The sequence below is a fragment of the Hemiscyllium ocellatum genome, chromosome 18, assembly GCF_020745735.1.
Source record: "Hemiscyllium ocellatum isolate sHemOce1 chromosome 18, sHemOce1.pat.X.cur, whole genome shotgun sequence".
Classification (NCBI taxonomy): domain Eukaryota; kingdom Metazoa; phylum Chordata; class Chondrichthyes; order Orectolobiformes; family Hemiscylliidae; genus Hemiscyllium; species Hemiscyllium ocellatum.
Genome location: NC_083418.1, coordinates 41996859 through 42024078, shown reverse-complemented (window position 1 = coordinate 42024078; position 27220 = coordinate 41996859). Strand labels below are relative to the sequence as shown.

At 40.0% G+C, this 27220-nt stretch overlaps 1 protein-coding gene across 3 annotated transcripts in view; it reads left to right on the top strand.

The window, feature by feature from the left end:
* The window catches only part of wee1 (WEE1 G2 checkpoint kinase), a 31656-nt gene extending 21103 nt beyond the window's left edge, over window positions 1–10553 (top strand). For all 3 annotated transcript variants that reach the window (XM_060838911.1, XM_060838910.1, XM_060838909.1), the window contains exons 6-11: window positions 2–148; window positions 4023–4121; window positions 5002–5087; window positions 6444–6614; window positions 6759–6904; window positions 9769–10553. In XM_060838911.1, coding sequence (XP_060694894.1) covers window positions 2–148; window positions 4023–4121; window positions 5002–5087; window positions 6444–6614; window positions 6759–6904; window positions 9769–9922 — 803 coding nt within the window. In that variant the 3' untranslated portion in view covers window positions 9923–10553. The remainder of the gene's footprint in view (window position 1; window positions 149–4022; window positions 4122–5001; window positions 5088–6443; window positions 6615–6758; window positions 6905–9768) is intronic.
* The last annotated feature ends 16667 nt before the right edge of the window (window positions 10554–27220 follow it).

Sequence of the window (27220 nt, the reverse complement as noted above, 5' to 3'; positions counted from 1 at the left end):
GGTGGAAGCCTGTCAGATGCAATATCAGACAGTAATAGGAACCAACTGTATTTTAATGAACCAGAGTTAAGAGACCTGTTATTACAGGTAGCTCGGGGTCTAAAATATATTCACAGTATGTCCCTTGTACATATGGATATAAAGCCAAGTAAGTATTGAAATGCCTTGTTATTTTAGTGGATGCTTTACTACCATTTATATTCACACTTGACTCTGCTTATGATTAGTTTTGTGGAAACAAACTGTTTTATTGAATTTTCAAGGTATCTTTTTGATAATTGTCAATTAAGGTGGGAAGAATGTAGATTGATTTTGATTTGTTTTTCTCAGTTTCTCCCAATGTAAAAGCAAGATGCAGGGACCAACTTGCAGTTATTGGTGAACATCTGGGCCTATATCCATACTCATTGTTTCAGCCTTTCTGCTGAAGTGAAAGGGAGTTTGGACCTTACCATTTGAAACTTGAATGAGTGCACATCCTATGCTCCATGGCAATTTCCAATGGCACAGTGCTTCACTTTCACTTTATTGATTCCCTGAGCAGCATTGAAACCAGTCACCGGCTCTGTCACTCCTTCTGTTCCCAGAGATGATATTCCTTTAATAAAGAAAGAGACAATAATTGGCTTGCATGAGTGCTGTTTTTCAGCTTCTGAAAACTGTATGTACTAGGAATATGTGTTTTATTTGGAAGCTAGCCTTTCTCAAAAAGTACCTAAATAAAATTTGACTCCTTAGCTTTTTACCCAAAATATTTGTCTCAAATTTGATCTTTACGTGATTGTGTATGAACAATATGTAGGTTAGTATGGTAATCCATTATGCTCAATGCCAAATCAAGCCATTGAGAACAGTACACTTGCTTTGCTGCTGAAGTGTGTATGTCTCATCGCAGTTCAAGTCCATAGACTTTTGATGCAGGTTTCGAAATTGGAGGATCTTGAATGTGTACAAGAGTATAATTGCAATGTGGTCAAGTTAAAGAATGCAGCGGTCAACATTGTGTTTAAACATTGTGTTTAAACATAGATCTTAAGGTTCCAAGTGTTCTTTTATATTTCCATAAAACTGTTCAATCTATTAGATTTGTTTACTTAGAACTGCGGAACTATTTGCCTTTTACGTCTGTGCGTATATCATTAATATCAAATAACTTGGGGAATGAAACTCTATTATTGGTTCTATACAATTTAATGAACTTTTATAAAATTAGAATCGTTTAAGCAAGGACTTAGGCAATTGGCCCCTTTGTACTGACTCTCTGCAGGAAAAGTTCAAATGTCCTTATCTGCTCTTTCTATTTTTAGCACTTTTTTCTTAATGCGTTTATCCAGTTCCTTGTTAAAAGCCCCAATTGAATCTGCCTCCACTACTCTTCCACTCCATTCCCAAGCATAATCATTTGCTGTCTTTTAAGGGGGCCCTTCTTATCGCGATTGGTTCTTTTGCCAGTACTTTATGACCAAACAGTCTCTGGAGTAGACTGTCCTTTCAATGGCAACAGTTTCTCCTTATCTCATTTGTCCAGACCCTCCATAATGTAGAGCCCCATGAGATCTCCTCTTGGCTGCCAGCTTTATGAAAAGCAATCCCAATTTTGTTCAGTCTTTCTGTTAAATTCTGTCCATTTAGCAAATTTTATATTTTTTTGTATCCTTCCTAAAATATGATTTTGGATTTCTCCCAATTTGAATCGCCTTCATAAAAAGGGTCATGGAGCTGTACAACTTGTCCATGCCGACCAGATATTCCAACCTAATCTAGTTTCATTTGCCAGCACTTGCCCTATAACCCTCTAATCCCTTCCTCTTAATATATCCACCCAGTTGCTTTTTAAATGTTGCAATTGTACCAACCTCCTCCACTTCCTCTGGCAGCTCATTCCATACACGCACCCCCCTCTGAGTGGAAAAGTTGCCCCTTAGGTCTCTTTTATATCTTCCCTTCTCACACCTAAAACTATGCCCCATCCCAGGGAAAAGTCTTTGTCTGTTTACCCTATCCAGGCTCCTCATGACTTTATAAACCTCAATAAGGACACCCCTCTGCCTCCGGCGCTCCAGGGAAAACAACCCCAGCCTGTTTAGCCTCTCCCTAAAGTTCAAATCCTCCAACCCTGGCACATCCTTGTAAATCCTTTGTGAACCCTTTCAAGTTTCACACCTTCCTTTCGATAGGAAGGAGACCAGAACTGCACATAATATTCCAAAAGTGGCCTAACCAACATCCTGTACACCGCCAATGTGACCTCCCAACTCCTATACTCAATACTCTGACCAATAAAGGAAAGCATACCAGACATCTCCTTCACAATCCTATCTACCTGCGGCTCTACTTTCAAGGAGCTATGAATCTGCACTCTATAAAGTCTCTTTATTCAGCAACACTCTCTAGGACCTTACCATTAAGTGTATAAGTCCTGCTAAGATTTGCTTTTCCCAAAACCTCGCATTTATCTAAATTAAACTCCAGCTCATTGACCCATCTGATCAAGATCCCATTGTAATCTGAGGTAGTCGTCTTTGCTGTAGTTCATAATGATAGTTCATGACTTTCTGCTCATTTTGTAAAGCTAAATATTATATTGAGTTATTCAGCATATATTTAGCCTTAAATCGCTCTAGATGTTAATTCCAGACTTGATAAAATGATAACTGTTGATATTTATATATTCTGGCACCCATGCTCTTTTGACAGTCAGCTTCTGGCTGAGTACATTCCTACATGTAGGAGAGACTAGAACCTGAAGGTACAGCCTTCAAATAAAGTGAAGAGATTTTAGAACAGAGATAAGGAGAAAGCCCTGATTAAAGGCTTATGACTGAAATGTCGATTGTCCTGTACCTCAGATGCTGCCTGGCCTGCTGTGCTTTTCCAGCACCCCACTCTTGACCGAGAAGCATATCAGCCATTATTTAAAGGTGGAGCAGACACGAGAGCTAAATGACCTAATTATTGCTCCTTTGTCTTATGCTGAATGTTTTGTCGCATCCCACTGAAATCACTGGTTCATGTGATATCAGGAATGAATGCTGTCTATTTAATCATGGAAGTGTCTCATTGATGATCTTACCAACTCCTGACATCAAGTGACTTCTGTTAGACCAGGACAATTATTCTGTTTTACTCTTCCTCCTTCACTCCAAAAGAATACCTAAAAATGCTGACACTAATTGCAGTGTCCGTATGTGATCAGGCAACTCAAAGGACTAAGGATAGAGTTAAGATGCCATCTGTTTTACACCTTTTTTAAAAATCTTTTGAGGAAATCTGATACAGAGCACGAATGCATATTTCTGTGGCTTGGAGGAGTCAGCGTTTTCTCATCCATTTGGATGTGAGAGATACAGCCCCCTTTTCATTGTTTAAGATGGCTGTTCCTTCTGGCTGCATCTGAACACTATGCTCTTGACCTTTAGACACTTTTTTAGTAGAATGGGCTGATTTTGAGGCCCTATTTATGGATTTCTGCTAAACCCATTTGAGAGGTCCAGCAGACAATGTGGGTAATGAGATAAAAACTGCAGATGCTGGAATCCAAAGTAAACAAACAGGCTACTGACAAAGGGTCTCAACCTAAAACTTTGACTTCTCCACCACCTGCGGCTGCCTGGTTTGCTGTGTTCTTCCAGCCTTCTGTTTTTCTAGTCTGAGTAATGAAGTGTTCAATATTCACTACCCGTTCGTCTTCTGTAACTGCATCTGCACCTGCATGTCCTGGGAGGGGCTACATCATGCTTGTTTGTAAGTTTCAAACAACCAGTGGGCACCACAAATTTAGAGCCATCACCCCTGGAGATATAATTTAATCTGATGTAGCTAAGACTCCTTTAACATTGTTGCAATGTATTGATATGCTTCTTATAAAGGAGATACTTAATTCCTCCTTATTGGTGTTGCTGTGGCTGGATGAAAGGATGTATAAATATCTGTACAGAATATTCAGCTTCTGAAATGTGTTGCAATTGAAAATCTGCTTTTAATAGTTGGATATTAAAAGTGCATATTCCTTTTATTTTCAGGTAACATATTTATATCCAAAAAATTAGTTACTAATTCAGCAGCAGATGAGATGGATGAAGAAGACTGCATATTATCAACAAATATTGTTTACAAAATAGGTACAATTTACTTCAGAATTCATTTTAAGTTGAGGACCTTGTGTAAATAAGCAAACAGTTAACACTCAGTAGGAGAGTAACTAGAGGATGGAGATTTACGATCATTGATGAATGAACCAGAGGGGAGGCAGGGAATACTTATCTGTAATACAGCAAATTATAGTCTGCAATGCCCTACCTGAAGGCTCATGGAACCAGATTAAATTGTACAAGTACACATTCCTTTATCCAAAATCCTTGGGGCCAGTTGTGTTTTGGATTTCGGAATAAATTACATTTTCACAGTGAAATTTTTAAAAAGTTACCTAACAGCAGATGCACGTGTGAATAGTACATACGCTGAGGCACAATTGACACCTGCCAATGCTAGGCCACATCACATCTGAGTGACGTGGTTTGAGTGGGTGTGGAGTTGGGTCACCTGTTCGCATGCCAAAATGACACTCCTCGCAATTGGAGCTCGTCGGATTTCAGATAAAGGATTGTGTACCTGTACTTTCAAGGGGAATTGGCTACACATTTGAAACTGAATTATTTGCAGTCCTGTAGTGAAACATTTGGAAAGTGAGACTACTTAGATGGCACAGTCAAAGAATCTGTTTGGGTGAAGAGTTGTACTAATTTAGATAAAAATATAACACTGTGCGTGGTGGAGATGTGTGGCAGTTTTGGCAACATTTGTGAAGAGAAAAACAGTCCACGCTTAGAGTATAATGCTTTTTTTCTCTGGAACCAAAGAGGCATCTTTGAATTTTGAAGTTAGTTTTATTTCTCTTTCTATTGATGCTGCCAGATCATCTTAGATTCTCTCGCATTTTCTGTTTTGATTGTACAAATTTTTGAATTTGTTTTGTAATTTCAAATTTATTTTTATAATAAGGTGATCTTGGACATGTCACTCGTGTATCCAATCCTCATGTAGAGGAGGGAGATAGTCGGTTCTTGGCCAATGAAGTGCTGCAAGAGGTAGTGTTTGATTGTTGCAATAATTTTGTAGAACATGTATCCTTGACTATTTGTACCAACAGATTATCTTGCATCTCCCCTAATCATAAGGATACTTTTTTTTTAATTGATTGTCCTGTTTAAAAATTTGTCATTCTGCCATTGGTATCAGTAATTCTATTGAGATCGGATTGTGACATTCTCTTTGAGAAAGAGTTCACTGAATCTAATTTGATATGCATACTGTGTAGTTGGTGATTTATGTTTTAAAAAAAAACCAAAAGCTTGGCTGTGCTCATTCCAATGTGATCAAATGAAGTTGGACAAAATTTTATGTGAACAGCCAGAATAGTTTGTTGATTTCATCCAAAATAGTATAGATGATGATAATATTGCCAACACCTTGCAGGCTTTGCAACAGCTTTGTAATTTGCTTAATCAATATTGCAACTCCCATTGATATTTAAAAGGTATTGGAAGTCAGTATTTTTAAGTGAGTTTGAATCTTGGAATGTGAATCCACCATGTATGTAAGTTGTATAAGGTAATGATACTATTTGAAAATATTCCCTTTGTGTGTAAAGTAGTACTTTGTAGCTGTAATCAGACTGATATTCAACACCCTTTTTCTACACTAAAGAAATTAATAAACACCTACTTAATATATATAATATTAAGTTCTATGATATATCTAAATATCTTTGTTTCTCCCTTTGAAGTATGCTGAGAATTCTTACAAATTGGGTTATCCGGTATTTTTCTGATTGGGAAAAATTTTTCTAACCCAGGGAACTAGGTTTCCGTACTACCCTATTCAGAATGGGTACTGTCTAAAAATTCGTTTGTGATCAATCTTTGCTAAATATGTGAAACACCGCTTGTGAGAAGTAGCAATGTTACTCCTTCTTTGGAATGTTCTGCATGTCTCAGGTTTTCATGGATATTTTCGAAGCGTTTCATGCATAGATCGGTTGCTCATTAGCATCTTCAGTTGCCCAACACTTTAATGAATTGTCAGCTATGATGTGGATTCCATAGGGTCCCTGTGCACAACTCCCACTTGCTATTCAGAAAGTGCCAGCTGTCAGAAAATCTGGGCCATGATTTCAATTCTTGTTGATTCAGAAATTAATGAATAATTGAACCAAGCAGATCAGAAATACTTTGAATCAAATCGGTAGATTAGTATGTTTTCACCCAGCGAAGTGATAAATTCTGCATGAATTTTTGAATTCTCGGTGTGATCGACTTATGTGAAGTTAGTAAGTGCACTCTCACTTATAACTGCATGCCTGTTACCATTTTACCCCATCCCCAACCCCACTGAGCCTTGATCTGTGTGATGATACTTTTGAATACTGTGTATTTTTATTTCAGGACTACAGACATTTGCTGAAAGCAGATATTTTTGCCCTTGCACTCACTGTTATATCTGCTGCTGGTGCAGAGCCATTACCAACCAATGGAGAAAAGTGGCATGAAATTCGCCGAGGAAAGCTTCCTACAATTCCACAAAAGCTCTCTCAGGAATTTTTGGATTTATTGAAGGTAGGATATTTGCCTAGCAAATTCATTTTGGATTTTGATTTATTTCATAATTTTGTAAAGCAATGGTGACATTTTCGGTGAGAAGTTTTAAGTTGCAGTGTTGTTTCTTTAAAAAAAATGCTAATTTCAATTCTTTGTTTTAAGTTAATGCTCCATCCAGACCCAGAGAAACGACCGACTGCAAGTACTTTGATCAGGCATTCCGTGTTGCTTCCAACTGCAAGGAAGAGTGCTGATCAACTTCGGTTAGAGCTGAATGCAGAAAAATTCAAAAATGCACTTTTGCAAAAGTAAGCTTTTATTCTTCAGTGGCTAGCCAGTTGTAGGTCACTTAAGGTAACTCCTTCATTGACATTTAAGCGTACAGATCCTTCATGCGTACAGATAGTAACATACAGGTCTAGAAATTTTCTACTGTATCAACTGTAGATCTTAAAACTGTCAACCATATTTGTAGATCTTATCAGTGTATTGCTGTTGTACCGTCATGTTAATGTGTTAACTTTACTGCTTTAGACTCTGCGTATTTGAAATACTGATCAATGTAGTCATCCTAATTTGGCATTTAAGTATGGGGTTCAGTTCGCCAGTCATTCAGGAAGATTCTTAGGGAATGCATAAGTGAGTCAAACAGGTCTGAAATGAGATTGTGTTGAGTTGGCCTGAGTATTGAAATGGATACAAGTCCAGTTAACTCAGTACCTCCATGGTTTCTGTGCCTGACTTGCTATTTCTGCTCAAAGTGCATGGACAGAATTAATTCAAAAATATTGTCAAAGTTTGGTCTTTTTTTGTTTGTTTGCGTTTTTCCTCTGTTGTGATTCTACTTTTGTCTGACTTACTCTTTTTCTCACATACTCATTTTGGTGCAGTTGTTCAATCCTCCTTGCACCTCCCAAACCTAATCAGAGCTGAGTCCATGTTCAAAGATTGGGAGAAGATTTGTAGCTCGGGTGCTCATTGTTGTGGTTCTGTTCGCCGAGCTGGGAATTTGTGTTGCAGATGTTTCGTCCCTTGTCTAGGTGACATCCTCAGTCTTGTGAACCTCCTGTGAAGCGCTTCTGTGATGTTTCCTCCGTCATTTACAGTGATTTGTATCTGCTGCTTCCGGTTGTCATTTCCAGCTGTCTGCTGCAGTGGCTGGTATATTGGGTCCAGGTCGATGTGCTTATTGATTGAATCTGTGGATGAGTGCCATGTCTCTAGGAATTCCCTGGCTGTTCTCTGTTTGGCTTGTCCTATAATAGTAGAGTTGTCCCAGTCAAACTCGTGTTGCTTGTCATCCGCATGTGTGGCTACTAAGGATGAGCTGGTCTTGTTGTTTCATGGCTAGTTGGTGTTCATGGATGCGGATCGTTAGCTGTCTTCCTGTTTGTTCTATGTAGTGTTTTATGCAGTCCTTGCATGAGATTTTGTACACTACATTGGTTTTGCTCATGCTGGGTATCGGGTCCTTCATCCTGGTGAGTTGTCTGAGAGTGGCTGTTGGTTTGTGTGCAGATATGAGTCCTAGTGGTCGCAGTAGTCTGGCTGTCAGTTCAGAAGTGTTTTTGATTATGGTAGTGTAGCTAGCCCTTTGGGTTGTGGCATTTCCTCATTCCGTTGTCTTTCCCTTAGGCATCTGTTGATGAAATTGCGGGGGTATCCGTTTTTGACGAATATGTTATATGGGTGGTGTTCTTCCTTTTTTTGCAGTTCTGGTGTACTGCAGTGTGTTGTGGCCCTTTTTGAACAGTTGCAAATGTGTTGCTGGTCAAAGCACAGCAGGTTAGGCAGCATGTCAGGAATAGAGAATTCGACGTTTCGAGCATAAGCCCTCACAGTGTCTTGATGCAACTTCTTTTGTGTGTGTTGGGGTGGTTACTTTCGTAGTTTAGGACTGGGTCTGTGTGTGCGGCTTTCCTGTATACCTTTGTGGTGAATTCTCCGTTCGGTGTTCTCTGTACCATCACATCTAGGAATGGGAGTTGGTTGTCCTTTTCTTCCTCTCTAGTGAATCGGATTCCTGAGAGTGTGGCGTTGATGATCGTGTGTGTTCTCTATTTCTGTGTTTTTAATTTATTACAAAGGTATCATCTACATATCTGACCCAGAGTTTGGGTTGAATTTGCAGTAAGACTGTTTGTTCTAACCTTTGCATTACTGCTTCTGCTATGAGTCCAGAGATGGGTGTGCCATTTATTTGTTCATATATTTGGTTGTTGAATGTGAAGTGTGTTGTGAGGCACAGGTCCAGTAGTTTGAGTATGCAGTCTTTGTTGATAGATTCCTGGTCTTGTTGTCTGTTCTGTATGTCCAGCAGGTTGGCTATTGTTTCTCTGGCTAGGGTTTTGTGCAACTAACCACGAAACGACACGACCAGCTATCCTTAGTAGCCACACGCTCAGATGACAAGCAACATGAGTTCGACTGTGACAACGCTATTATTATAGGACAAGCCAAACAGAGAACAGCCAGGGAAGTCCAAGAGGCACTTATCCACCGATTCAATCAACAAGCACATCAACCTGGACCCAATACACCGGCCACTGCAGCGGACAGCTGGAACTGACACCCGGAAGCGGCAGATACAAATCACTAAATGCCAGAGGAAACATCACAGAAGTGCTTCACAGCAGGCTCCCAAGCACTGAGGATGTCAGCTAGACGGGGGACGAAACGTCTGTAACACAAATTCCCAGCTCGGCGAACAGAACCACAACGAGTCCATGTTTTCAACAGATTTACCTTTGTTTTTTCCAAGTCCTAAACTTAATTGTAGCTATTAATTGGTCTGTTTGCTTATCTCCATTTTCTCTTTTTTCCTGCTTTTTCTTACCTCTACCTCTTTCTTTGCTGCTTTCTCTCCTCAATCTCTCAAGGGGGAGAGATTTCTTTCGCCTTGCTGTTTCCCAACACTTGCTTTCTTGGTTCTTTCCCAATCTTTGGAGATTGTAATGTGACACTCCTGGTCTGTGCTGTAATCTCCACAAATAATTATTTGTGGCTATGACTGATAGAGTAGCTGCCTATGGATTGTAAAAGTCTTCAGTGAATTATACACCTATGAATATAATTTTGATGCTCAAGAAATAAATTTAAAATAATTATGAATGCTCATTCCTTTCTTTGAATTGAGATGCTGCATTAAATAACGAACCTCTCATTATTTTAGAGAACTGAAGAAGGCACAAATGGCAAAAGCAGCAGCAGAAGAGAGAGTATTGTTCACAGACCGAATGACAACCAGGTCTACTGTGCAAAGTAACAGAAGCACAAGGATCATTGGGAAAAAGATCAATCGTTCTGTTAGCCTTACAATATATTGAAACCTTAGGGGTGACAGCTGATTTTGTTTTTAAACTGGGGATTTTTTATTTTTGAAAGTTTGTTGCCAGTTTAGTTAACCACACAGTTGTAGGACCATTGAGAATATTCTTGGTTAGGGTGTAGCATTTCTGCTGCCTTTCTGGTCTTAACTTTTATTTTTCAATTTTAGTGTGCCTTTTGAATAAAAGGACAAAAATCTATCAAAAATATCAGGATATTTTTATTGAGTGGCACATGCACCATGAATTCTGTAAATCTGCCAGGTTTCATGTTTAAAACTTTGTGTACATCTAGAGGATGTATTTGAACCATGTTATACATTGTACTGGGAGCACTTTGTAGACATTGGGATTTCCATGGCAGACACCATGGATGAACTTGTCTTGGATAAACTGCTGCTATATTAGTCAGTGTTGTACACTTTCTGTAAAATTCAGCTAGCATTATAAACAATCATTGCTGTACCAGGATTAGATGTTTTTGAAAAATGCATTTTTAATTATGTGTATTAAATGAAATAACAGTTGTTCACTGTTTACTGCTTGTGTTTACAGCAGTTTTTTTTATTAAGCTAGTGCTTTGTAGGGATACATTGCACCTTTGTTTCTTCCAGTTTGTATTTTCTGTATTTTTAGAAATGTAAATTGTGGGGTTTGTCACTTAACTGTCTTGTCCAATAAACAAGTGTACATTTGTAAATGTTACATTTAGTGTCAAGATCTTTATTTGCTTAATTACACAAAGTAAGTTAAATTAATTGATTTTGGTTTCTGAAGATTCAGCCAAGTAGTAAATGGACTTTTATGCACATCAACTAGACAGCGGAAACAGTTGTGTAGCTGTAATGTAACTGGACTGGGTTGTCCAGGGGCCAAGGCTAATTCTGCAGCAGCATAATGGAAGTTAACTTGAATTAAATAAATCAGAACGTGATGCTAGTCTCAGTTCTATGGTCATTGTTTCTGCCGTCTTTGGTTGTGAAAATTTATTAATTCCCTCTTTTAGAAATGAATTTGCTGTTCTTAGCTGGTTTAACATAATGCTCCAAATCTACAGCAATGTGGTCGACTCTTACTTTCCTTCTGAAACTGGTTGGTCAGCCAACCAGTTGTGCCAGTATCAGATGGATTGTACTGGTTGAAGAAGGCAACTCTTCACCACTATCTCCAGGACAATTCAAGATGGGACATGTTAGTGTTGGTGTTTCCCCTATGAAAAAAAAGATAATCTATCCCTCTTAGTGACATATTATTTTCCCATTTTGTTTTAACATATTGTTATGGTTCAAAGTTCTTTTAAACAATCTGATTTCAGAATATTAAATGGATCTTTCATTATAGCTAACAAAATCTGCGTATGCAATGTTGTCTATCCAACGAATTCATTTGTGAAAAACTCAGTGGTTAGTACTGCTGCCTCAGTGCCAGGGACCCGGGTTCGATTCCAACCTCAGGTGACTGTGGAGTTTGCACTTTCTCTCATGTCTGCGTGGGTTTCCTCCCACAATCCAAAGATGTGCAGGTTAGGTGAATTGGCCATGCAAAATTGCCCATTAGGTGCATTCGTCAGGGGTAAATGTAGGGGAATGGGTCTGGCTGGGTTACTGTTAGATCGGTGTGGAGTTGTTGGACCAATGGGTCTGTTTCCACACTGTAGGGTTTCTGTGAAACAAAAGAGCTGAACTGAATTGTCGACAGAAAATCTAGGTGGTTATCTTAAAAGGATCGGATTTCTAAATGGTGAAACATAACATAAATCTGAGGTAAATGATCTTTTTGACTGGTTTATATTTATGTTGAGCATTGTATGAAAATATTGATGTTTTAGAAGTGTAAGCCAGTGTTACTCTGTGATTTAAACAGGTGGGAGCGATACATATGAAATAAGTCCATTAGCCTGTTGGAAACATGTTTTGGTGGAGACGCTGTGAAGAGGACAAAGTAACACTTGATGGTAAAACATTCAGAAATATGTAAAAGCATCTGAATAGAAAGATAATCTACAGTCCATTGTGGAAAGTCCATTAAGTGTAGAGTGACAAAGTATTTCAGCAAATTAGCAGATTGGATGCATTTGAAACGGATAAGTCTTGCAGAATAACGTTAGTTCATTTCCGTATACAACTTGAGGGAGAAACATGGCTTGTTGGCTTTCACGTGACAACGGTTAGAATAAAAAGGTTGGAGCGGAAGTTATTTTACCATTGTATGGTCATGGCCATTTGCTGTCCTGCACTTGACTTTTGGGTGCCATGTGTCTGGACATTCACGTTGAGCACCTTTGACTGTCCCATCTCTGCAAGTTATTGATCCTTTTCTGATCTTCCTTTTTTTAATTACTCTATAGCATTGCTTCTCCGCCTGTGCTCAACTTTCCTGTGTTTGCCTGTTTAAACCTCTGACTTGATTTTCAGCTCCACAATATTAACTGAACAGTGGTTAGATGTTCATTTGAAACTTTGATTAGCTAATGGGAAAAGCAAACAGTCCCTGCTTGACCTTTCATGATCTGAGTGCAACCTTTGACAATCATTACCTATGCCATCATCCAATGTTCTGTGGCCAGAACTGCTATTTTCATCTGCTAAATGGTAATATTTTTTCTTTTCTCATAATGTTACCATCTCTATTATCTAAGGAGGTTTGTGTATTTTTTTTCATATAAATGCAATGTCTTTGTGCCATAATCCAAAACTGGTTAGTTCTCAAGTATTAATTTCTATTGTCAAATTATCAGACTGCTTTTTCCACATGCAGCAAGGATGAGCAAACATTTCCTCCAATTAAGTATTTGGAGGGCTAAAGCTTTATTTGTCTCAACTTGACCAATTTTATCCTGGGTGTCATGTGCGATTCCAAGATGAGTTTCTGATAACATATTTGCGCTGCGGATGCTTATTTCCACTTGCACTCCATTATCACTCAGCTCGTCGGATGAAAATACTTTTAGTATTTAAAATTGATTACTCAAATTACAATCAAATGAGAAAGTGATCCAAAACTCTGGTGCTCATTATTTGCACCAAGTAGTGTTCAGAGTACACCTTTGTTAAATTGAGGGTGTAGGGTGCATAGACAAGGCTTCTATTACTGTCTGTGGTTGAAGCAATTAATTGGAGGATACTTCTCTGGGTGAGATTTCCAACAAAGGGCAATAATATTGAAATTAGTATCATCAAGGCATGTCAGCAGTTATTTTATCAATTGGCAGGACAAGATCAAGGGACGGAAAAGCTTTTGGTTAGGAAACAGTGTTGATTAACTACGCAATCGATGTTTCCCTCCCCACTAGATAACTGAAATCTTTGCCTTTCACCAACATGAAATGAAAATTGCCACTTACTTTTGAATACTGCCACATGCTCAATGGAAGGTAGGTGGAGTCTCCATATAAGTGCTGATCTAATGGCTTATGATTGAATATTGCAATGTATTCTTAGTACTTGACTGAGCTATAATTTTGGCTAAATGTTAAAGACATATGGAAGTTGCAGTATACTTGTATGCTTTTGACTAATTTATTGACCCAGACTTCCTTTGCATGAATCCAGAACAAGAGTGCATAATTTTACAATTGAAACTTCGTCACTTACGAGTGAAACCCGGAAGTAGTTCTAAAGTAGTAATAGCCAGAATAGGAAACATTCCTGAAGATGGGTTAAACTAGATAGGACCTGACGAAATTGACACCATTGTCAATTCTTTTTAAAACCACTAGATGGCGGTATTCTATCAATACAAAAACCTTGTCACATCACAAGATAGCATGCTGTGCCGTATTAATGTTTTTGTGACTTATTTACTTCCATTAGCCTGACCTTTCACAAGCCTTGCTAAGTTTTAAGCTTCCTCTAGCTTTGGCCAACTCTGGTTCACTTTGCAATTTTAAAGTGGTGCGCTCTTTTCTTTTTCACCGTCTGTTTTATTGATGAAATTGTTCCTCAATTTTGTTTGCTGTCCATTAGGTTTTTCATTGGCTTCTTTTTAGACTTGGCTTTTCATTAGTGCTACTTCTGCTCTCTTTTTAAGTGGGATAGTTCTCTGGTAAGTCAACAGCGATAGTATTCAGTCAAGGGGTTCTAGCACAGTCAGTCATAGGAAGTTTCTGATTTCAGCCTGGGGGCCTCTGTACATTCAGTCATTTGCATGGGGTTCTTAGTGACTCTAACTTATCACTTGTTCCTCTGGATAGCAGCCCCCAGCATTTCAGGGCACCAAGTTCTGAATGAGGGGCACACTGTAAAAAGGCAAGGCAGAGACATCTTGAGTATCCAAAGTGGTGTGAAGAGGGCTAAAAAAGCAGTTGAAGAATTTTGAGATGCACCCTGCTCGAATTCATGAATTAGGTATTTGTTCTTTGTACAGAGTGTCATGATGTGCTCTAAAGTGTAGCATTGAAATGGCAAATTGTAGATATGCCATGAAGATACAGTCAAGGGGTGTAGACCTTTGCTTCCCTTGGAGTGGGCCTGAACTGCTGGTGTCAAGCTGGAGTCATCAGGAACATCACTTGGGCTGGCATGACCAGAAACTTTGATGGAATGTGATTGGTGTCAGAGCCTTGCTATGAATTGTCTTGCACGTGACTGAATAAGCTAAGTTTGAATAAGCTAATCAAATCACCCTTCCCCTAAAACATTGTTCTAGTTGTTATGAGACTCCAAGCAGTTTCAGGCATATCTCCTTCATCCCTCAAGATTTTGCTTGAGCGTTCTGATGTTGCTTCCGATATTCAACTTGTATGGTGTTCTGAAGGAGAGGCCAGCTAACTGACTATAGACAGTGAACTGGTTAGTGCAATGGTAGTGTTCAGATTCTGAAAGCTAATGACACGGTAGCCTGAAGCAACCCAAAAAAAGAAATGTTTTATTGCCACAGAATGCAAACTATGCTTCTGTAAAGCATTGATTTGGTCATAAGTAAGTACTGAGCTAGGAGATGCTGAAAACTTCATTGAATGTGCTACATGGATCCATTTATCCTTACAATAAAGGAAAGGTTTCTGATTCACAAATGAAGGCCATGGATTACAAAATCACATCTGTGTTTTGCTGCATATCTTTGGGGAGTAAGGTCCTTCTTTTCAGCTGAGGGCCTATGAGACTTTGGTACTGCAACTGAACTGCTTCCCTCCTCAGATTTTCATCTTTAGATTCTTCCCAGTTTTCCTTTTATTGGATCTTGTGCTCCTGCAAAATGCTTTCAAAATTCTCCACTCATTTTTAAGTACCTCTAATGGCTACGTGATCTCCTTTGCCTTATAATTTTACACTGATCCTTTCTTCTCTTAACACCAAAATTCTGATGTTCCCTCTGTATTAATGGCTATTGATTTAGTTACTATGTTTTGGTTATATGGAATTTCTTCCAAAAGCTTTTCCATTCCAATTTCCTTTCACATGCTAAGTGTCCTTTTGTTCTTTATTGTGAAATGTTTTGATCATTCTCTGTATGATGAAACTGTACAAGGGCATGTAGTTGTCGATTGCTATATTTGTGATTTCTGTAAATTGGACATGTAGCAAAGCAAATAAGGCCACCTTTCAAAGTAATCTTTATATTTGTATTATAGTCTAATTGGTTAAATCTTTGTTTATAGCTAAAATTTTAGTATTAGGCCTTTGGCTTAATGGCAGCATTCCTGCCTCTGAGTTGGAAGGGTTGGGTTTAGGCTCCAATCCAGGCAGTCCCAGGCAGCGGAACACTAGCTGTGAATATTGCATTGACGTCCTGTGAGAGAATGGGTGCAGTCGGCACCCCATGTGACAAAGTGTAAACAAGGCTCCTGAGGACCTGGATGTGGCCCACCTTGGAGAACGTACTTCATAGATGAAAACCAAGAAGGCGGCAGTGGAAAAGTCACAACTCTTCGTTAAGTGGTTAAAACCTTTGTGAAAGACTTTAATTACAACATTTAAAAGGCATCTGGATGGGTCCATGAATAGGAAGGGTTTAGAGGGATATGGGCCAAATGCTGGCAAATGGGACTAGATTAATTTCGGGTGTGTGATTTGGTATAAACGCGTTGGATTGAAGAGTCTATGTACTGTACATGTCTATGACTCTAATTCAGAGCTGTACTTGGACAGAATGCAATTGATGGATGGACTAACAGCTTCAGAATAATGATAACTACAATAGAGAAATCATGTAGTAACTTGTGGTTTTACAGTTTTGGAGATATAATGTTCAAATATACCAACTGACAGAATGAAAAGTAAATAACGATTAATGTGAAATTTGGGACATTTTGTTAGATTGTACTACAGAGGAACCTAGATTATCCAAAGGATATGGGCAGGGAGAATTTTGTTCTGCGTTATTGAATGCCTGATGACATCGTTTAGCTGAGCATTGGGACATTGTGATTTTGCTGGATAATCCAATATTTGGATCATCGATAGCAGGATAATCAAGATTTCTCTGTATATTAAGAAATGCATGTAATATAAAGGAACAATAAAATATTATTCCCTCCCATATTACACAAAATGATATGCCACAAAGAAAGTCTTTCAGCTGATCATACCTGTGATGACTGAAAAAGTTATCCAATTTGCCTTATTCTCTTGTCCTATCCTTTATCCATGCAATTTTTCCAACTAAATATTATTCAATACCCTCTTTAAGTTAATGCAGAGAGTTTTTTTTTTTGCTAAGAGGCATTTAGGGGAGCATAGGATCGGGGTGCGGAATATACCATTTGGCCCTCCAAGCCTACTCCACAATTCAATGAGACCATTGCTGATCTGGGGAGCTTGCGATCTCAGCTCCATTTTTACTGACTGCTGCTCAACTCTTGTGTGCCCATATAGTGTTTATGAATAAAGCAAATCCAACTAATTTCTAAGGACTTAACTCTAAGCATTTAATTCCCACATCCTTTCACTGTACATATGCTACTGTGCCAATTTCACAACCAGACATACTCCCTCTCTCAGTAATCTAATCTCAGATTCCCTATCAATAGTTCAAACAAAATCTGCCAGTATTCTACTTTCTGTAACATTTCCTTTTGGATCTTAAACTCAAAGCCCAAAATAAATGCAATGGAGGATTCATTTTATAAATAATAATTGTTTTATTGAGTATTTTTCTGTTGCCTGTAAAATCCAGATTTTCTGACAGACTGCAGTCACTATCAGGAGCAAGTTGGCATGTGATGTTTGCCCACCCAACAACTTTAGCATGTACTTTGTAAATACTTAATTATTTGGCCAGCTGCTTGTTATGTCCTGAATTGATGTCAAGTTTCTTGAGTGTTGTTGAAGCTGTTTTTACCCAGGCAAGCAAAGAGTACTCCAGTGTTTTGTAGATGGTAGACAGGAGGTGAGTTGCTCACTGCAGAATTCCTGGTCTTTGACCTGGCCTTGTAGCCATAGCTAGCCCAGTTCAGTTTCTGGTCAATGGTAACCTCACTATGTTGATTTTGGGGTTTGCAAGAATAATATCCAGAATTAAGTTGAGAAGTGGTTATACAAATTAGGCCTTTTTTCTCTAGAATTTAGAAATTTTAAGGGATGATCTAATTCAAAGTCTTCAAGATATAAAATGGAAAAGACAAATAAAGACAAGTAGGGTATTCTCGAACTGGGGGGCATAGCCTGAGAATTATGGCTGGAATGTCCAGGAAAGATGTTAGAAGCACTTCTACACACAATGGTCATAGATATTTGGAGAACACTTCCACAAATGGCAGTAGAAATTGGATCAGTTCCTAGTTTTAAATAAAGAGGTAGATAAAATTTTGTTTGGCAAAGAAATTAAGAGATATGGGCCAAATATGGAGTTAGACCACAGATCAGCCATGATCTTGTTGAATGGTGGAACAGGCTTGAGGGGCTGAATGGCTTACTCCTGTTCCTATTCAATAGCATTACCATATTGAATCATATCAGGGGTAGAGATTGCCTATCACTTGTGTTGTGTGAATGTTACCTACTACTTGTCAGTCCCAACCTGGATTTTGTTCAAGTCTTGCTCCATTTGGACTACTTAAGTATCTGAGGAGTTGTGAATGTTGTGCAAACATCAGCGAACATTTCTACTTCTGACATTGTGATAGAGAGAAGATAATTGATGAAGTAGCTGAAGCTGGTTGGTCCTAGGACACTATCCTAAGGAATATTCAAGAAAGGAGGGAGACAAAAAGCACGCAACTACAAGCCACTTAGCTTAACATCACAGAAAACCTGTTGGAATCTACTATTAAGGTTACAACAGGCCACTTAGGAAATTTCAATGTAACTAAGTAGTGTAAACACAGTTTTGTGAAAGAGGAAGTTTGTATTGGATCAATTTATTAAAATTCTTTGAGGAAGCAATAAGCAACATGGATGAAGGGGGACCTGTGGATATAATCTGCTTGGATTTCCAGAGACTATTTGGCAAAATAAGAATGCATAATGATGAAGGTAACATATTTGCTGGTAAGCTATCTGGAAACAGTAGGCATAATTAAGAAATCTTCAGGTTAGTAAGATGTAATGGAGAGGAGTTGTAAAGGAATCAGTGTGAGACCTCAACTATTTACAATCAATATCATCAATAACTTGGATGAAGGAACCAAATGTATTATTAATTTGAACATACATTTGAACAAAGTTAGGAAATTATGAAGAGGACATAAAATTCCAAAAGGATACAGATAGGGTAAACAAAGATTTGACAGATGGACTATAGTGAAAGAAAATGTAAACATCTCCAGTTTGTCATGAAAACAAGGCAAAATCAGAAATAGAGATTGCAGTGCTGTGAGGGATCTGGATATCCTGGTATATGAACAATATAAATATCATTAGTATGTAGGTACAGCAAGTGATTAGGAAATCAAATAGAGAGGAATGTAAATGTGATACTTTTCAACAATTACAGGAGATTTGGAGACTGCTGAAGATTGTTTTGGTAGTTGAAGATAGGTATAATTGCATTAGAAACAATTCAGAGAAGGTTCATTTGACAGATTCCTGGGTGAAGTGTTACCTTATGGGGAAAGTCCATACAGGTTGGGCCTGTAATCATTTGAATTTAGAGGCATGTAAGGCAATGTTATTGAAACAAGACTGTAAGTACATTTGATAGAGTAGATGCTGAAAACGTCTTCCCTTGTAGAAGAGACTAGTCATAGAGATGTACAGCACGAAAACAGACATTTTGTTACAACTTATCTATGCTGACCAGATATCCTAACCTAATTTAGTCCCATTTGCCAGCACTTGGCCCACATCCCTCTAAACCCTTCCTATTCGTAAACCCATCCAGATGCCTTTTGAATGTTGCAATTGTACCAGCCTCCTCCACTTCCTCTGGCAGCTCATTCCATACATGTACCACCCTCTGTGTGGAAAAGTTGCCCTTAGGTCCCTTTTTTATATAAATATTTTTAGTAAAAACTTTTTCAAATCTTTTACAAAACAACCATAAAAAAAAAACCAAAATACAAAAAGATAGAGGTAGTACAACAATGTCATATCACAATACTATTAATGATAAACTGCCAACTATTCTCCCAGAACAAATGTGTCTACTTAAACTAAACTGCAATTAAATAAAACAAAAATTAATCTAAGCTAAATTCAAATTATCGTAAATTAAATTACATTGCATTTCTTTATTCTATTTCACTCACCACATCTCCAGTAAAGCTCCCATCCCTGGGAGCACCAATCATTGTACCCGTATTATTTTTTTTCCCACCTCCCCCTACCAGGGCCCTATGTGAGCCCAAACTGATTCCCACAGCCCTAATCAATATTGCTGATAGGTCTGCATCAATATAATTTAGAAAGGGCTGTCACATCTTGTAAAACTGCTCTATTTAGTGGTGCACCATATTTGTGAGGTAGTCTTGACGGAGATGCTCCATCACCAGCCTGTGCCACCTCATAAGACCTGGGGGTTTTTCCAACATCCAATTCATTAAAAATGTTCTTCCTCACACAGTGGGTGAGAATGTTACACAGTCTCTTCCCGTATTTTCCCAAAGAGGTCATATTTGGCAACCCCAGAAGAAGAAATACCGGGTCCACTTTGTCTTCAATTCCCAGGATTTCCTTTAGCTCCCTTACTATGGCACTCCAGTATCGCTGGATCTTGCAACGTGACCAAAAACAGTGTGTAAGAGTGCCTATACTAATGTTACATTCGGGACACCCTGGAGATGCTTCTCTCTTGACCTTAGTTCGCCTTTCTGGCACCAGATGAGCCCTATATAAAATCTTCAATTGCATAGCCTGCGCTTTGTTACATATTGAGATTTTCTTTACATTTTCCCATATATCTTCCCATGTTTCCAGTGAGAGACCCTCTCCTAGTTCCCAATTCCAAGTTCTACAGTGCCTCTCCACGTCTCCGAAGGCACGTCCCTTCTGTAAATGATACAAAGTACTAACTGAAAGAGCATCTGTACACTCCTTTCTCCATGTCTGACTTGTAAGGCTTAGCCAGCAGCGTGGTCTTCCTCTGGATATAATCCCTTATTTAAAAGTCCTGGAAAAGGTCCATATTAGACAATCCATATTTCTGACTTCGTTGGCTAAATGACACCAAGACCTCCCCCTCGAATAAATCTCCCAAACAAGAGATTCCCTTATTCTCCCATAGCTTAAAGCCGGAGTCCATTGCCCCAGATTTAAATCCTGGAGCTCCTGCCAACGGGGTAAACGGCGAGGTCTTAAGCCAATTGCCCTGGCCTTGTCCCATTATCCTCCAGGCTTTCACCGTATTACAATGGTCGGGCTCTTACACTGCTTGATCACAGATTTCATCTTATCCATGAATAATAAATTAACTAGGGGACATCTCAACTGTGATTGACTCTGAGTCCCCCCGTACCCAGTCACCCACATAAGCTAACAGGGAGCTTGATTTCTCCAAATCTGGAAGGTCCACCCCCAACCTGCGGGAGTTGCAATTTAGTAAATTTAATTAGAAGGCGCCTACGACTCCAGCAAAGGACCCAAGACAACCACTGAGCATCCATAACACTCGTCTGGGTAGCAACAACAGGAGCATTCTCATGGGGTATAACAGGCGAGGGACAACATTCATTTTGATTGGGGCTACTTAGCCTAACCGTCGTAACGGTAATCCCTCCCACTGCTGAAAATCCTGTTTTATCCTCTCCAGTAATTGTGCATAGTTTGCCTTCCACCAGCTGTATAAAGCTGGGATAATTCCCAAATATAAAAAACCTTTTGACGACCATCTAAATGGGAACTGCATTCTGTCCTTCAGATCAGGCACCTCCACTAATCCTCCCCACTGGCATGGCTTCTGATTTTTTGAAGTTGATCCTGTATCCCGAAAATCTGCCAAATAAATTAATTTTTTGAATCAGTTGAGGAATTGACTCCTCCGGATTGGCTAAGAACAAGAGGAAGTCATCAGCGTATAGGGAGGTGTTATGCTCCCCCATTCCCATGTTTGGGGCCACTATTTCAGGATCCCTCCTTATAGCCTCGGCTAACGGCTCATTTACCAAGGTAAATAACAGCAGTGAAAGAGGACACCTCTGTCGACTACTAAGTTATCTGACTTTGTACTATTTGTGATGACTGCTGCCTTAGGATCATTTATATAACATTGCCATCCACCTAGCAAAGGCTCCCCCCAAGCCAAGGCGCTGTAGGACCCCAAACAGGTATGGCCATCTATCTGATTAAATGCCTTTTCTGCGTCTAGTGAGACCACCAAACCCAAGATCAACTATATTCCGTACCCTCCTTATTTCGTTGGAGAAGCTACAGCCCTTAATAAAACCCATCTGGTTTTCTTTTATAATTTGGGGCAATACCTTTTCCAACCTCATGGCCAGCACCTTTGACAGAATTTTAAAGGCCACATTCAACAATGAAATGGGTCTGTATGAAGCACATTCTTCGGGGTCTTTCCCCTTCTTTAAAATGAGGGAGATATTAGCCTCCCTAAGAGAAGGTGGCAGACAATTCTGTGCACATGAATAGTTATACATTCCCAAAAGTGACTCCTCCAGTACATTTATGAATTTCTTACAAAATTCACTCAGGAATCCATCTGGTCCCAGTACTTTGCCACCCTGAAGGTGCTTTATTACTTCCTGCACCTCTTGTATCATCATAGGCACGTTTAACAGGGAGACCTGTTCTGCATTTACACTGGGGAGGTCCAGGTTCTCAAAAAGGACTGTATTCTCTCTGTACCATTTTCACCATCATCCGACCGGTATAACTCTGCAAAGTATTCCCTAAATCTAACATTGATCATCTTCAACTCATGGGTAACTGTGCCAGCCTTCTCTCTAATTGACATAATGGATTGGGTAGCATTTTTCTTTTTAACCAGATATGCCAGACATCTACCTGGCTTATCTCCAAATTCAAGCAATCTTTATTTAGCAAAGGCAACCATTTTTTGGCCATTGGTGTGTGCAATGAGTTGAGAGCAGCCTGGAGAGCCGTGACCTGCTGCAGCTTGACTAATGAAGGCCTATTATAATATACTTAGCTATCTGCAGCCGGGTCGCCAGCATCCACTGCTGCTCCTCCCTCTGCCTCCTTCTAGCCGTTGACTATGAGATAATCAGGCCTCATAAATATGCTTAGTGGCCTCCCAAAGTATTGCTGGATTAATGGTCGTGCCCGAGTTGATATCCCAGAAGGCCCTGAACTCTCTTTTAATGTACTCAACAAATTAGCTATCCCTTAACAGAAATGGGTCCATGCGCCAGTGCCATACATCTATGTGGGCGGCACGGTGGGATAGTATTTAGCACTGCTGCCTCACAGCGCCAGAGACCCGGGTTCAATTCCCAACTCGGGCGACTGACTGTGTGGAGTTTGCACATTCTCCCAGTGTCTGCTTGGGTTTCCTCCCACAGTCCAAAAATGTGCAGGTTAGGTGAATTGGCCATGCTAAATTGCCCGTAGTGTTAGGTGAAGGGGTAAATGTAGAGAAGTGGGTCTGGATGGGTTGCGGGTTGGTGTGGACTTGTTGGGCCAAAGGGCCTGTTTCCACACTGTAAGTAATCTAATCTATTCTGCCACCCTTGATTTTAACATCTAAATACACTGGCCCATGGTATAAGATAGTTATATTCCCAATTTTGCACACCAATGTTCTGTCCAAACAAGCCGACAGCAGAAAGAACATGTCAATTCACGAATGGCAGTGGTGTGGGTTGGAATAGAAAGTAAAATCTCTTCCATTCAGGTGGAGATGCCTCCACACATCCACTAATCCCAACTCCTCACACAAGTCCACCAACTGCTTAGATTGTGCAGGCGTGCCTGCTGGGCCCCTTGGCATCCTGTCAACCTTGGGATCCGTTAGGCGGTTAAAATCCCCTCCTATGATTGTGCAGCACACCCCAAGATTCATTAATATAGCAAGTGCATCAATTAGAAATTTAAGAGGGTGTGCTGGGGGACATTACACATTCAGGATGTCGTACTCTTCTCCATGTATTATAGCTTAAAGAATGATGAACCGTCCATGTTTGTCCTTAATTTGCTCAGTTGCCTGGAAAGGGAGGTTCCTTCTTACCAGTATAGCCACTCCTCTACTCTTGGAGCTAAAGGAAGAGAAGAATACCTTATTATAACCCTGCTACTGCAGCTTCTGATGTTCCTTGTCAGTTAAATGTGTCTCCTGCGTCAGGACGATGTCGACCCTTTCCTTCCTAAGGTTTGACAGCACCTCCTTTCTTTTAATGGGGGAATGACTGCCTTTTACATTCCAGGTGCAGCACCTGAACAAATCAGTAGCCATGGTAGTCCAGGGCAGCCCATGATTTCCAAAGAGGAAGGAAGCTTATCTGAGCTGTGGGAAACAAAGAAGACATTAACTATATAAAGCCTAAAAACTAGTCCAACTAAAAAAACTAACCACTACATTAAACATAAACATACACCCAAATAAAACCCAATTCACTAGAGATCTACCCCCATGCCCATAGGGGGCAATCCTCCCAATCCTTACTACCATCCTGACGCCTTCTGAGGCTGCACCTGAGTCCCAGGCAATGCACAGATAAAGAAAACATATTTTTTATATTCTGAGAATTAACAATGGATGCCCACCCTCTCCCCTCCACGTCTATTCTCCATGTAAGTTAATCACAGGTATAGCCACCCCCAATCCAAAAAGAAAAGGAAGGACAGCAGCAAAACAAAACCCAAATAATAACCAGCCCACTGAAATTATAATAAAACCAGGTTTTACACCAAGGCAGTACAAAAGCTATAAAACCGATGACCACTAGAAGGGGAGAGAGTAGAAAAAGAGAGGCAGAACAAATAAAGAAAAACTGTACCATTGTGCATAACAGTGCCCCTCCCCCCACACCTCAGTCCCAACCTAAGACTTTCATTTCAAAGAGTTCACAAAGTCCTTTGCCTTTTCTGCTAAATCAAAATTATATACCATCCCTCTGTGAGTGAAATGCAATACCGCCGGGTACCTCAAGGAATATTGAATGTTCAGATCCCTTAATTTTCTCTTAACTTCATCAAATGCCTTTCTCTTCTTAACTATGGCTCCCGAGAAGTCTTGATCAAACATTATTCTTGAGCCTTTGTATGTTAAAGCCTGTGAATCTCTTCCTAGTCTTCTTGCTGTTTAAATCACTAATTGTTTTCTTTTATTATGCTGGAGTCACACTAGGATTGTGCAGGGACACAGGTTCCATCCGGACCTGCACATTATGATCTAGTGGGCCCGCTCCACACTCACTAGACCCGACTCCAACTCCAGCCCCAGGAATCCAATGAGTTCCTCACCTTCCTTGCGCTCCAGGAAACTCACTAGCTGTAAGTTTTTCCTTATGCTTTTGTTTTCCAAGTCATCCACTTGTTCCTCAAGGACCTGAACCTGGTCTTCCAATATTCAGATCCTTTCTCCTGAGACCTCTGCCACGGTCTCCGATACCATGGTCCTCTCCTCCAGTGCCTCTACTCATTGCTCCAGTATTTGAATCTCCTGCTCATGCTTTTTCAGAATGGCAGATATTGGCTCTATCACTGCTTCAATCTTTTCTCAGAATTTGCCAAACTCCAAGAGTAAATGCTGCTTCCCCTTTAAATCCAAAGGGGTTGGCCCAGCAGTTTGAGCAATAGCTACAGGCACCCTGGAAACAGTAGGGGAGTGCCCAGCTTGCTGTACTCCTTTTGCTCCGTTTCCTTCATTCACCTTCATCCTGATCTTAGAGCTCTCAAACCACAATTTTAGCAGCTCCAGATGTTCAGTAGCTACATATTATCGATTTTTCTCCTCGAGGTGGTTAACTGGGGGATAATGGTCCAGCTTGCCAGAGGGTATGGCACAGAGTGCAGCACAGCAGATCACTCAGACCGCTGCCATCTTGGATCTCCCCCTTAGGTCCCTTTTAAATTTTTCCCCTCTCACCTTAAACCAATACCCTCTAGTTCTGGACACACCTGCCCCAGGGAAAAGACCTTGCCTATTTACCCTATCCATGCTCCTCATGATTTTATAAACTTCTATAAGGTCACCCCTCAGCCTCCAACACTCCAGGGAAAACAGCCCCAACTTATTCAGCCTTTCCCTATAGCTCAAATCCTCCAACCCTGGCAACATCCTTGTAAGTCTTCTTTGAACCCTTTCAAGTTTCACAACATCCTTCTGATAGGGGGGAGACCAGAATTGAACACAATATTGAAAGAGTGGCCTAATCAATGTCCTGTACAGCTGTAACATGACCTCCCAACTCCTGTACTCAATGCTCTGACCAATAAAGGAAAGCATACCAAATGCCTTCTTCACTATACTATCTACCCATGACTCCACTTTCAATGAGCTATGAACCTGCACTCCAAGGTCTCTTTTTTCAGCACCATTCCCCAGGATCTTCCCATTAAGTGTATAACTCTGCTCTGATTTGCCTTTCCAAAATGCAGCACCTCACATTTATCTAAATTAAACTCCATCTGCCACTCCCTGGCCCATTGGCCCATCTGATCAAGATCTCATTGTACTCTGAAGTAACCTTCTTCACTGTCCACTACACCTCCAATTTTGGTGTCATCTGCAAACTTGCTATCTATACCTCCAATGTTCACACCCAAATCATTTATATAAATGACGAAAAGTAGTGGGCCCAGCACCGATCCTTGTGGCACACTGCTGGTCACAGGCCTCCAGTCTGAAAGGCAACCCTCCATCACCACCCTCTGTCTTCTACCTTTGAGCTACCTCTGTAACTAAATGGCTAATACTCCTTGTATTCCATGAGATCTAACCTTGCTAATCAGTCTACCATGAGGAACCTTGTCGAATGCTTTACTAAAGTCCATGTAGATCACGTACACCGCTCTGGCCTCATCAATCCTCTTCTTTACTTCAGAAAACCCAATCAAGTTCATGAGACATGATTTCCTCTGTACAAGGCGATGTTGACCCTCCCTAATTAATCCTTGCCTTTCCAAATACATGTAAATCCTGTCCCTCAGGATTCCCTCCAACAACTTGCCAAACACTAAATCAGGCTCACTGGTATATAGTTCTTTGGCTTTTCCTTACTACCTTACTTAAAAAGTGGTTCCATGTTTGCCAACCTCCAGTCTTCTGGCACCTCACCTGTGACTATTGATGATACAAATATCTCAGCAATGGGCCCGGCAATCACTTTCCTAGCTTCCCACATCGTTCTATCGTACACCTGATCAGGTCCTGGGGATTTATCCACTTTTGGGGACATAGTTTAAAAGTCAGAGGTCTCACATTCAAGATGGAGAAGAGAATGTTTTCTTTTCTCAGGGGCTTGTGAATTTGTAGAATTCTCCTCTGTGATCGAGGCAGAGGCATTGAGTATTTTTAAGGCAGATATATAGATTCTTAACTAGTAAAGGAGTCAAAGTATGTAGGGGGCAGTCAGAGAAATGGGTTGGGGCCTCAAACAGATCAGCCATGATACTATTGAATATTGAAGCCAGCTTAAGGGACCAAATAGTTTGCTTTTGTCCTATCTCTTATTTTCTGAAGTATTTATGCTGTGATGTGGGGATTGGGTGTCTTCAGGCTGACCCAGGTTTGGTTCTCTGATGATGGCTAATGCTTCACATTCCATGCTATGGATTTAGTGGTTATAGTTTAGCATGAGACTGTGCAGAAATATTATTTTGTGTTGTGCTGGAGTCCAATTCCATTCACACAATAGAAACCAAAAGAACTGTGCATACTGCAAATCAGAAAAAAAAACAGAAATTGCTAGAAAAGCTCACCACATCTGGAAGGGTCACTGGACCCTGAAATGTTAGCTGATTTCTCTCCACAGATGCTGCCAGACCTGGTGAGGTTTTCCAG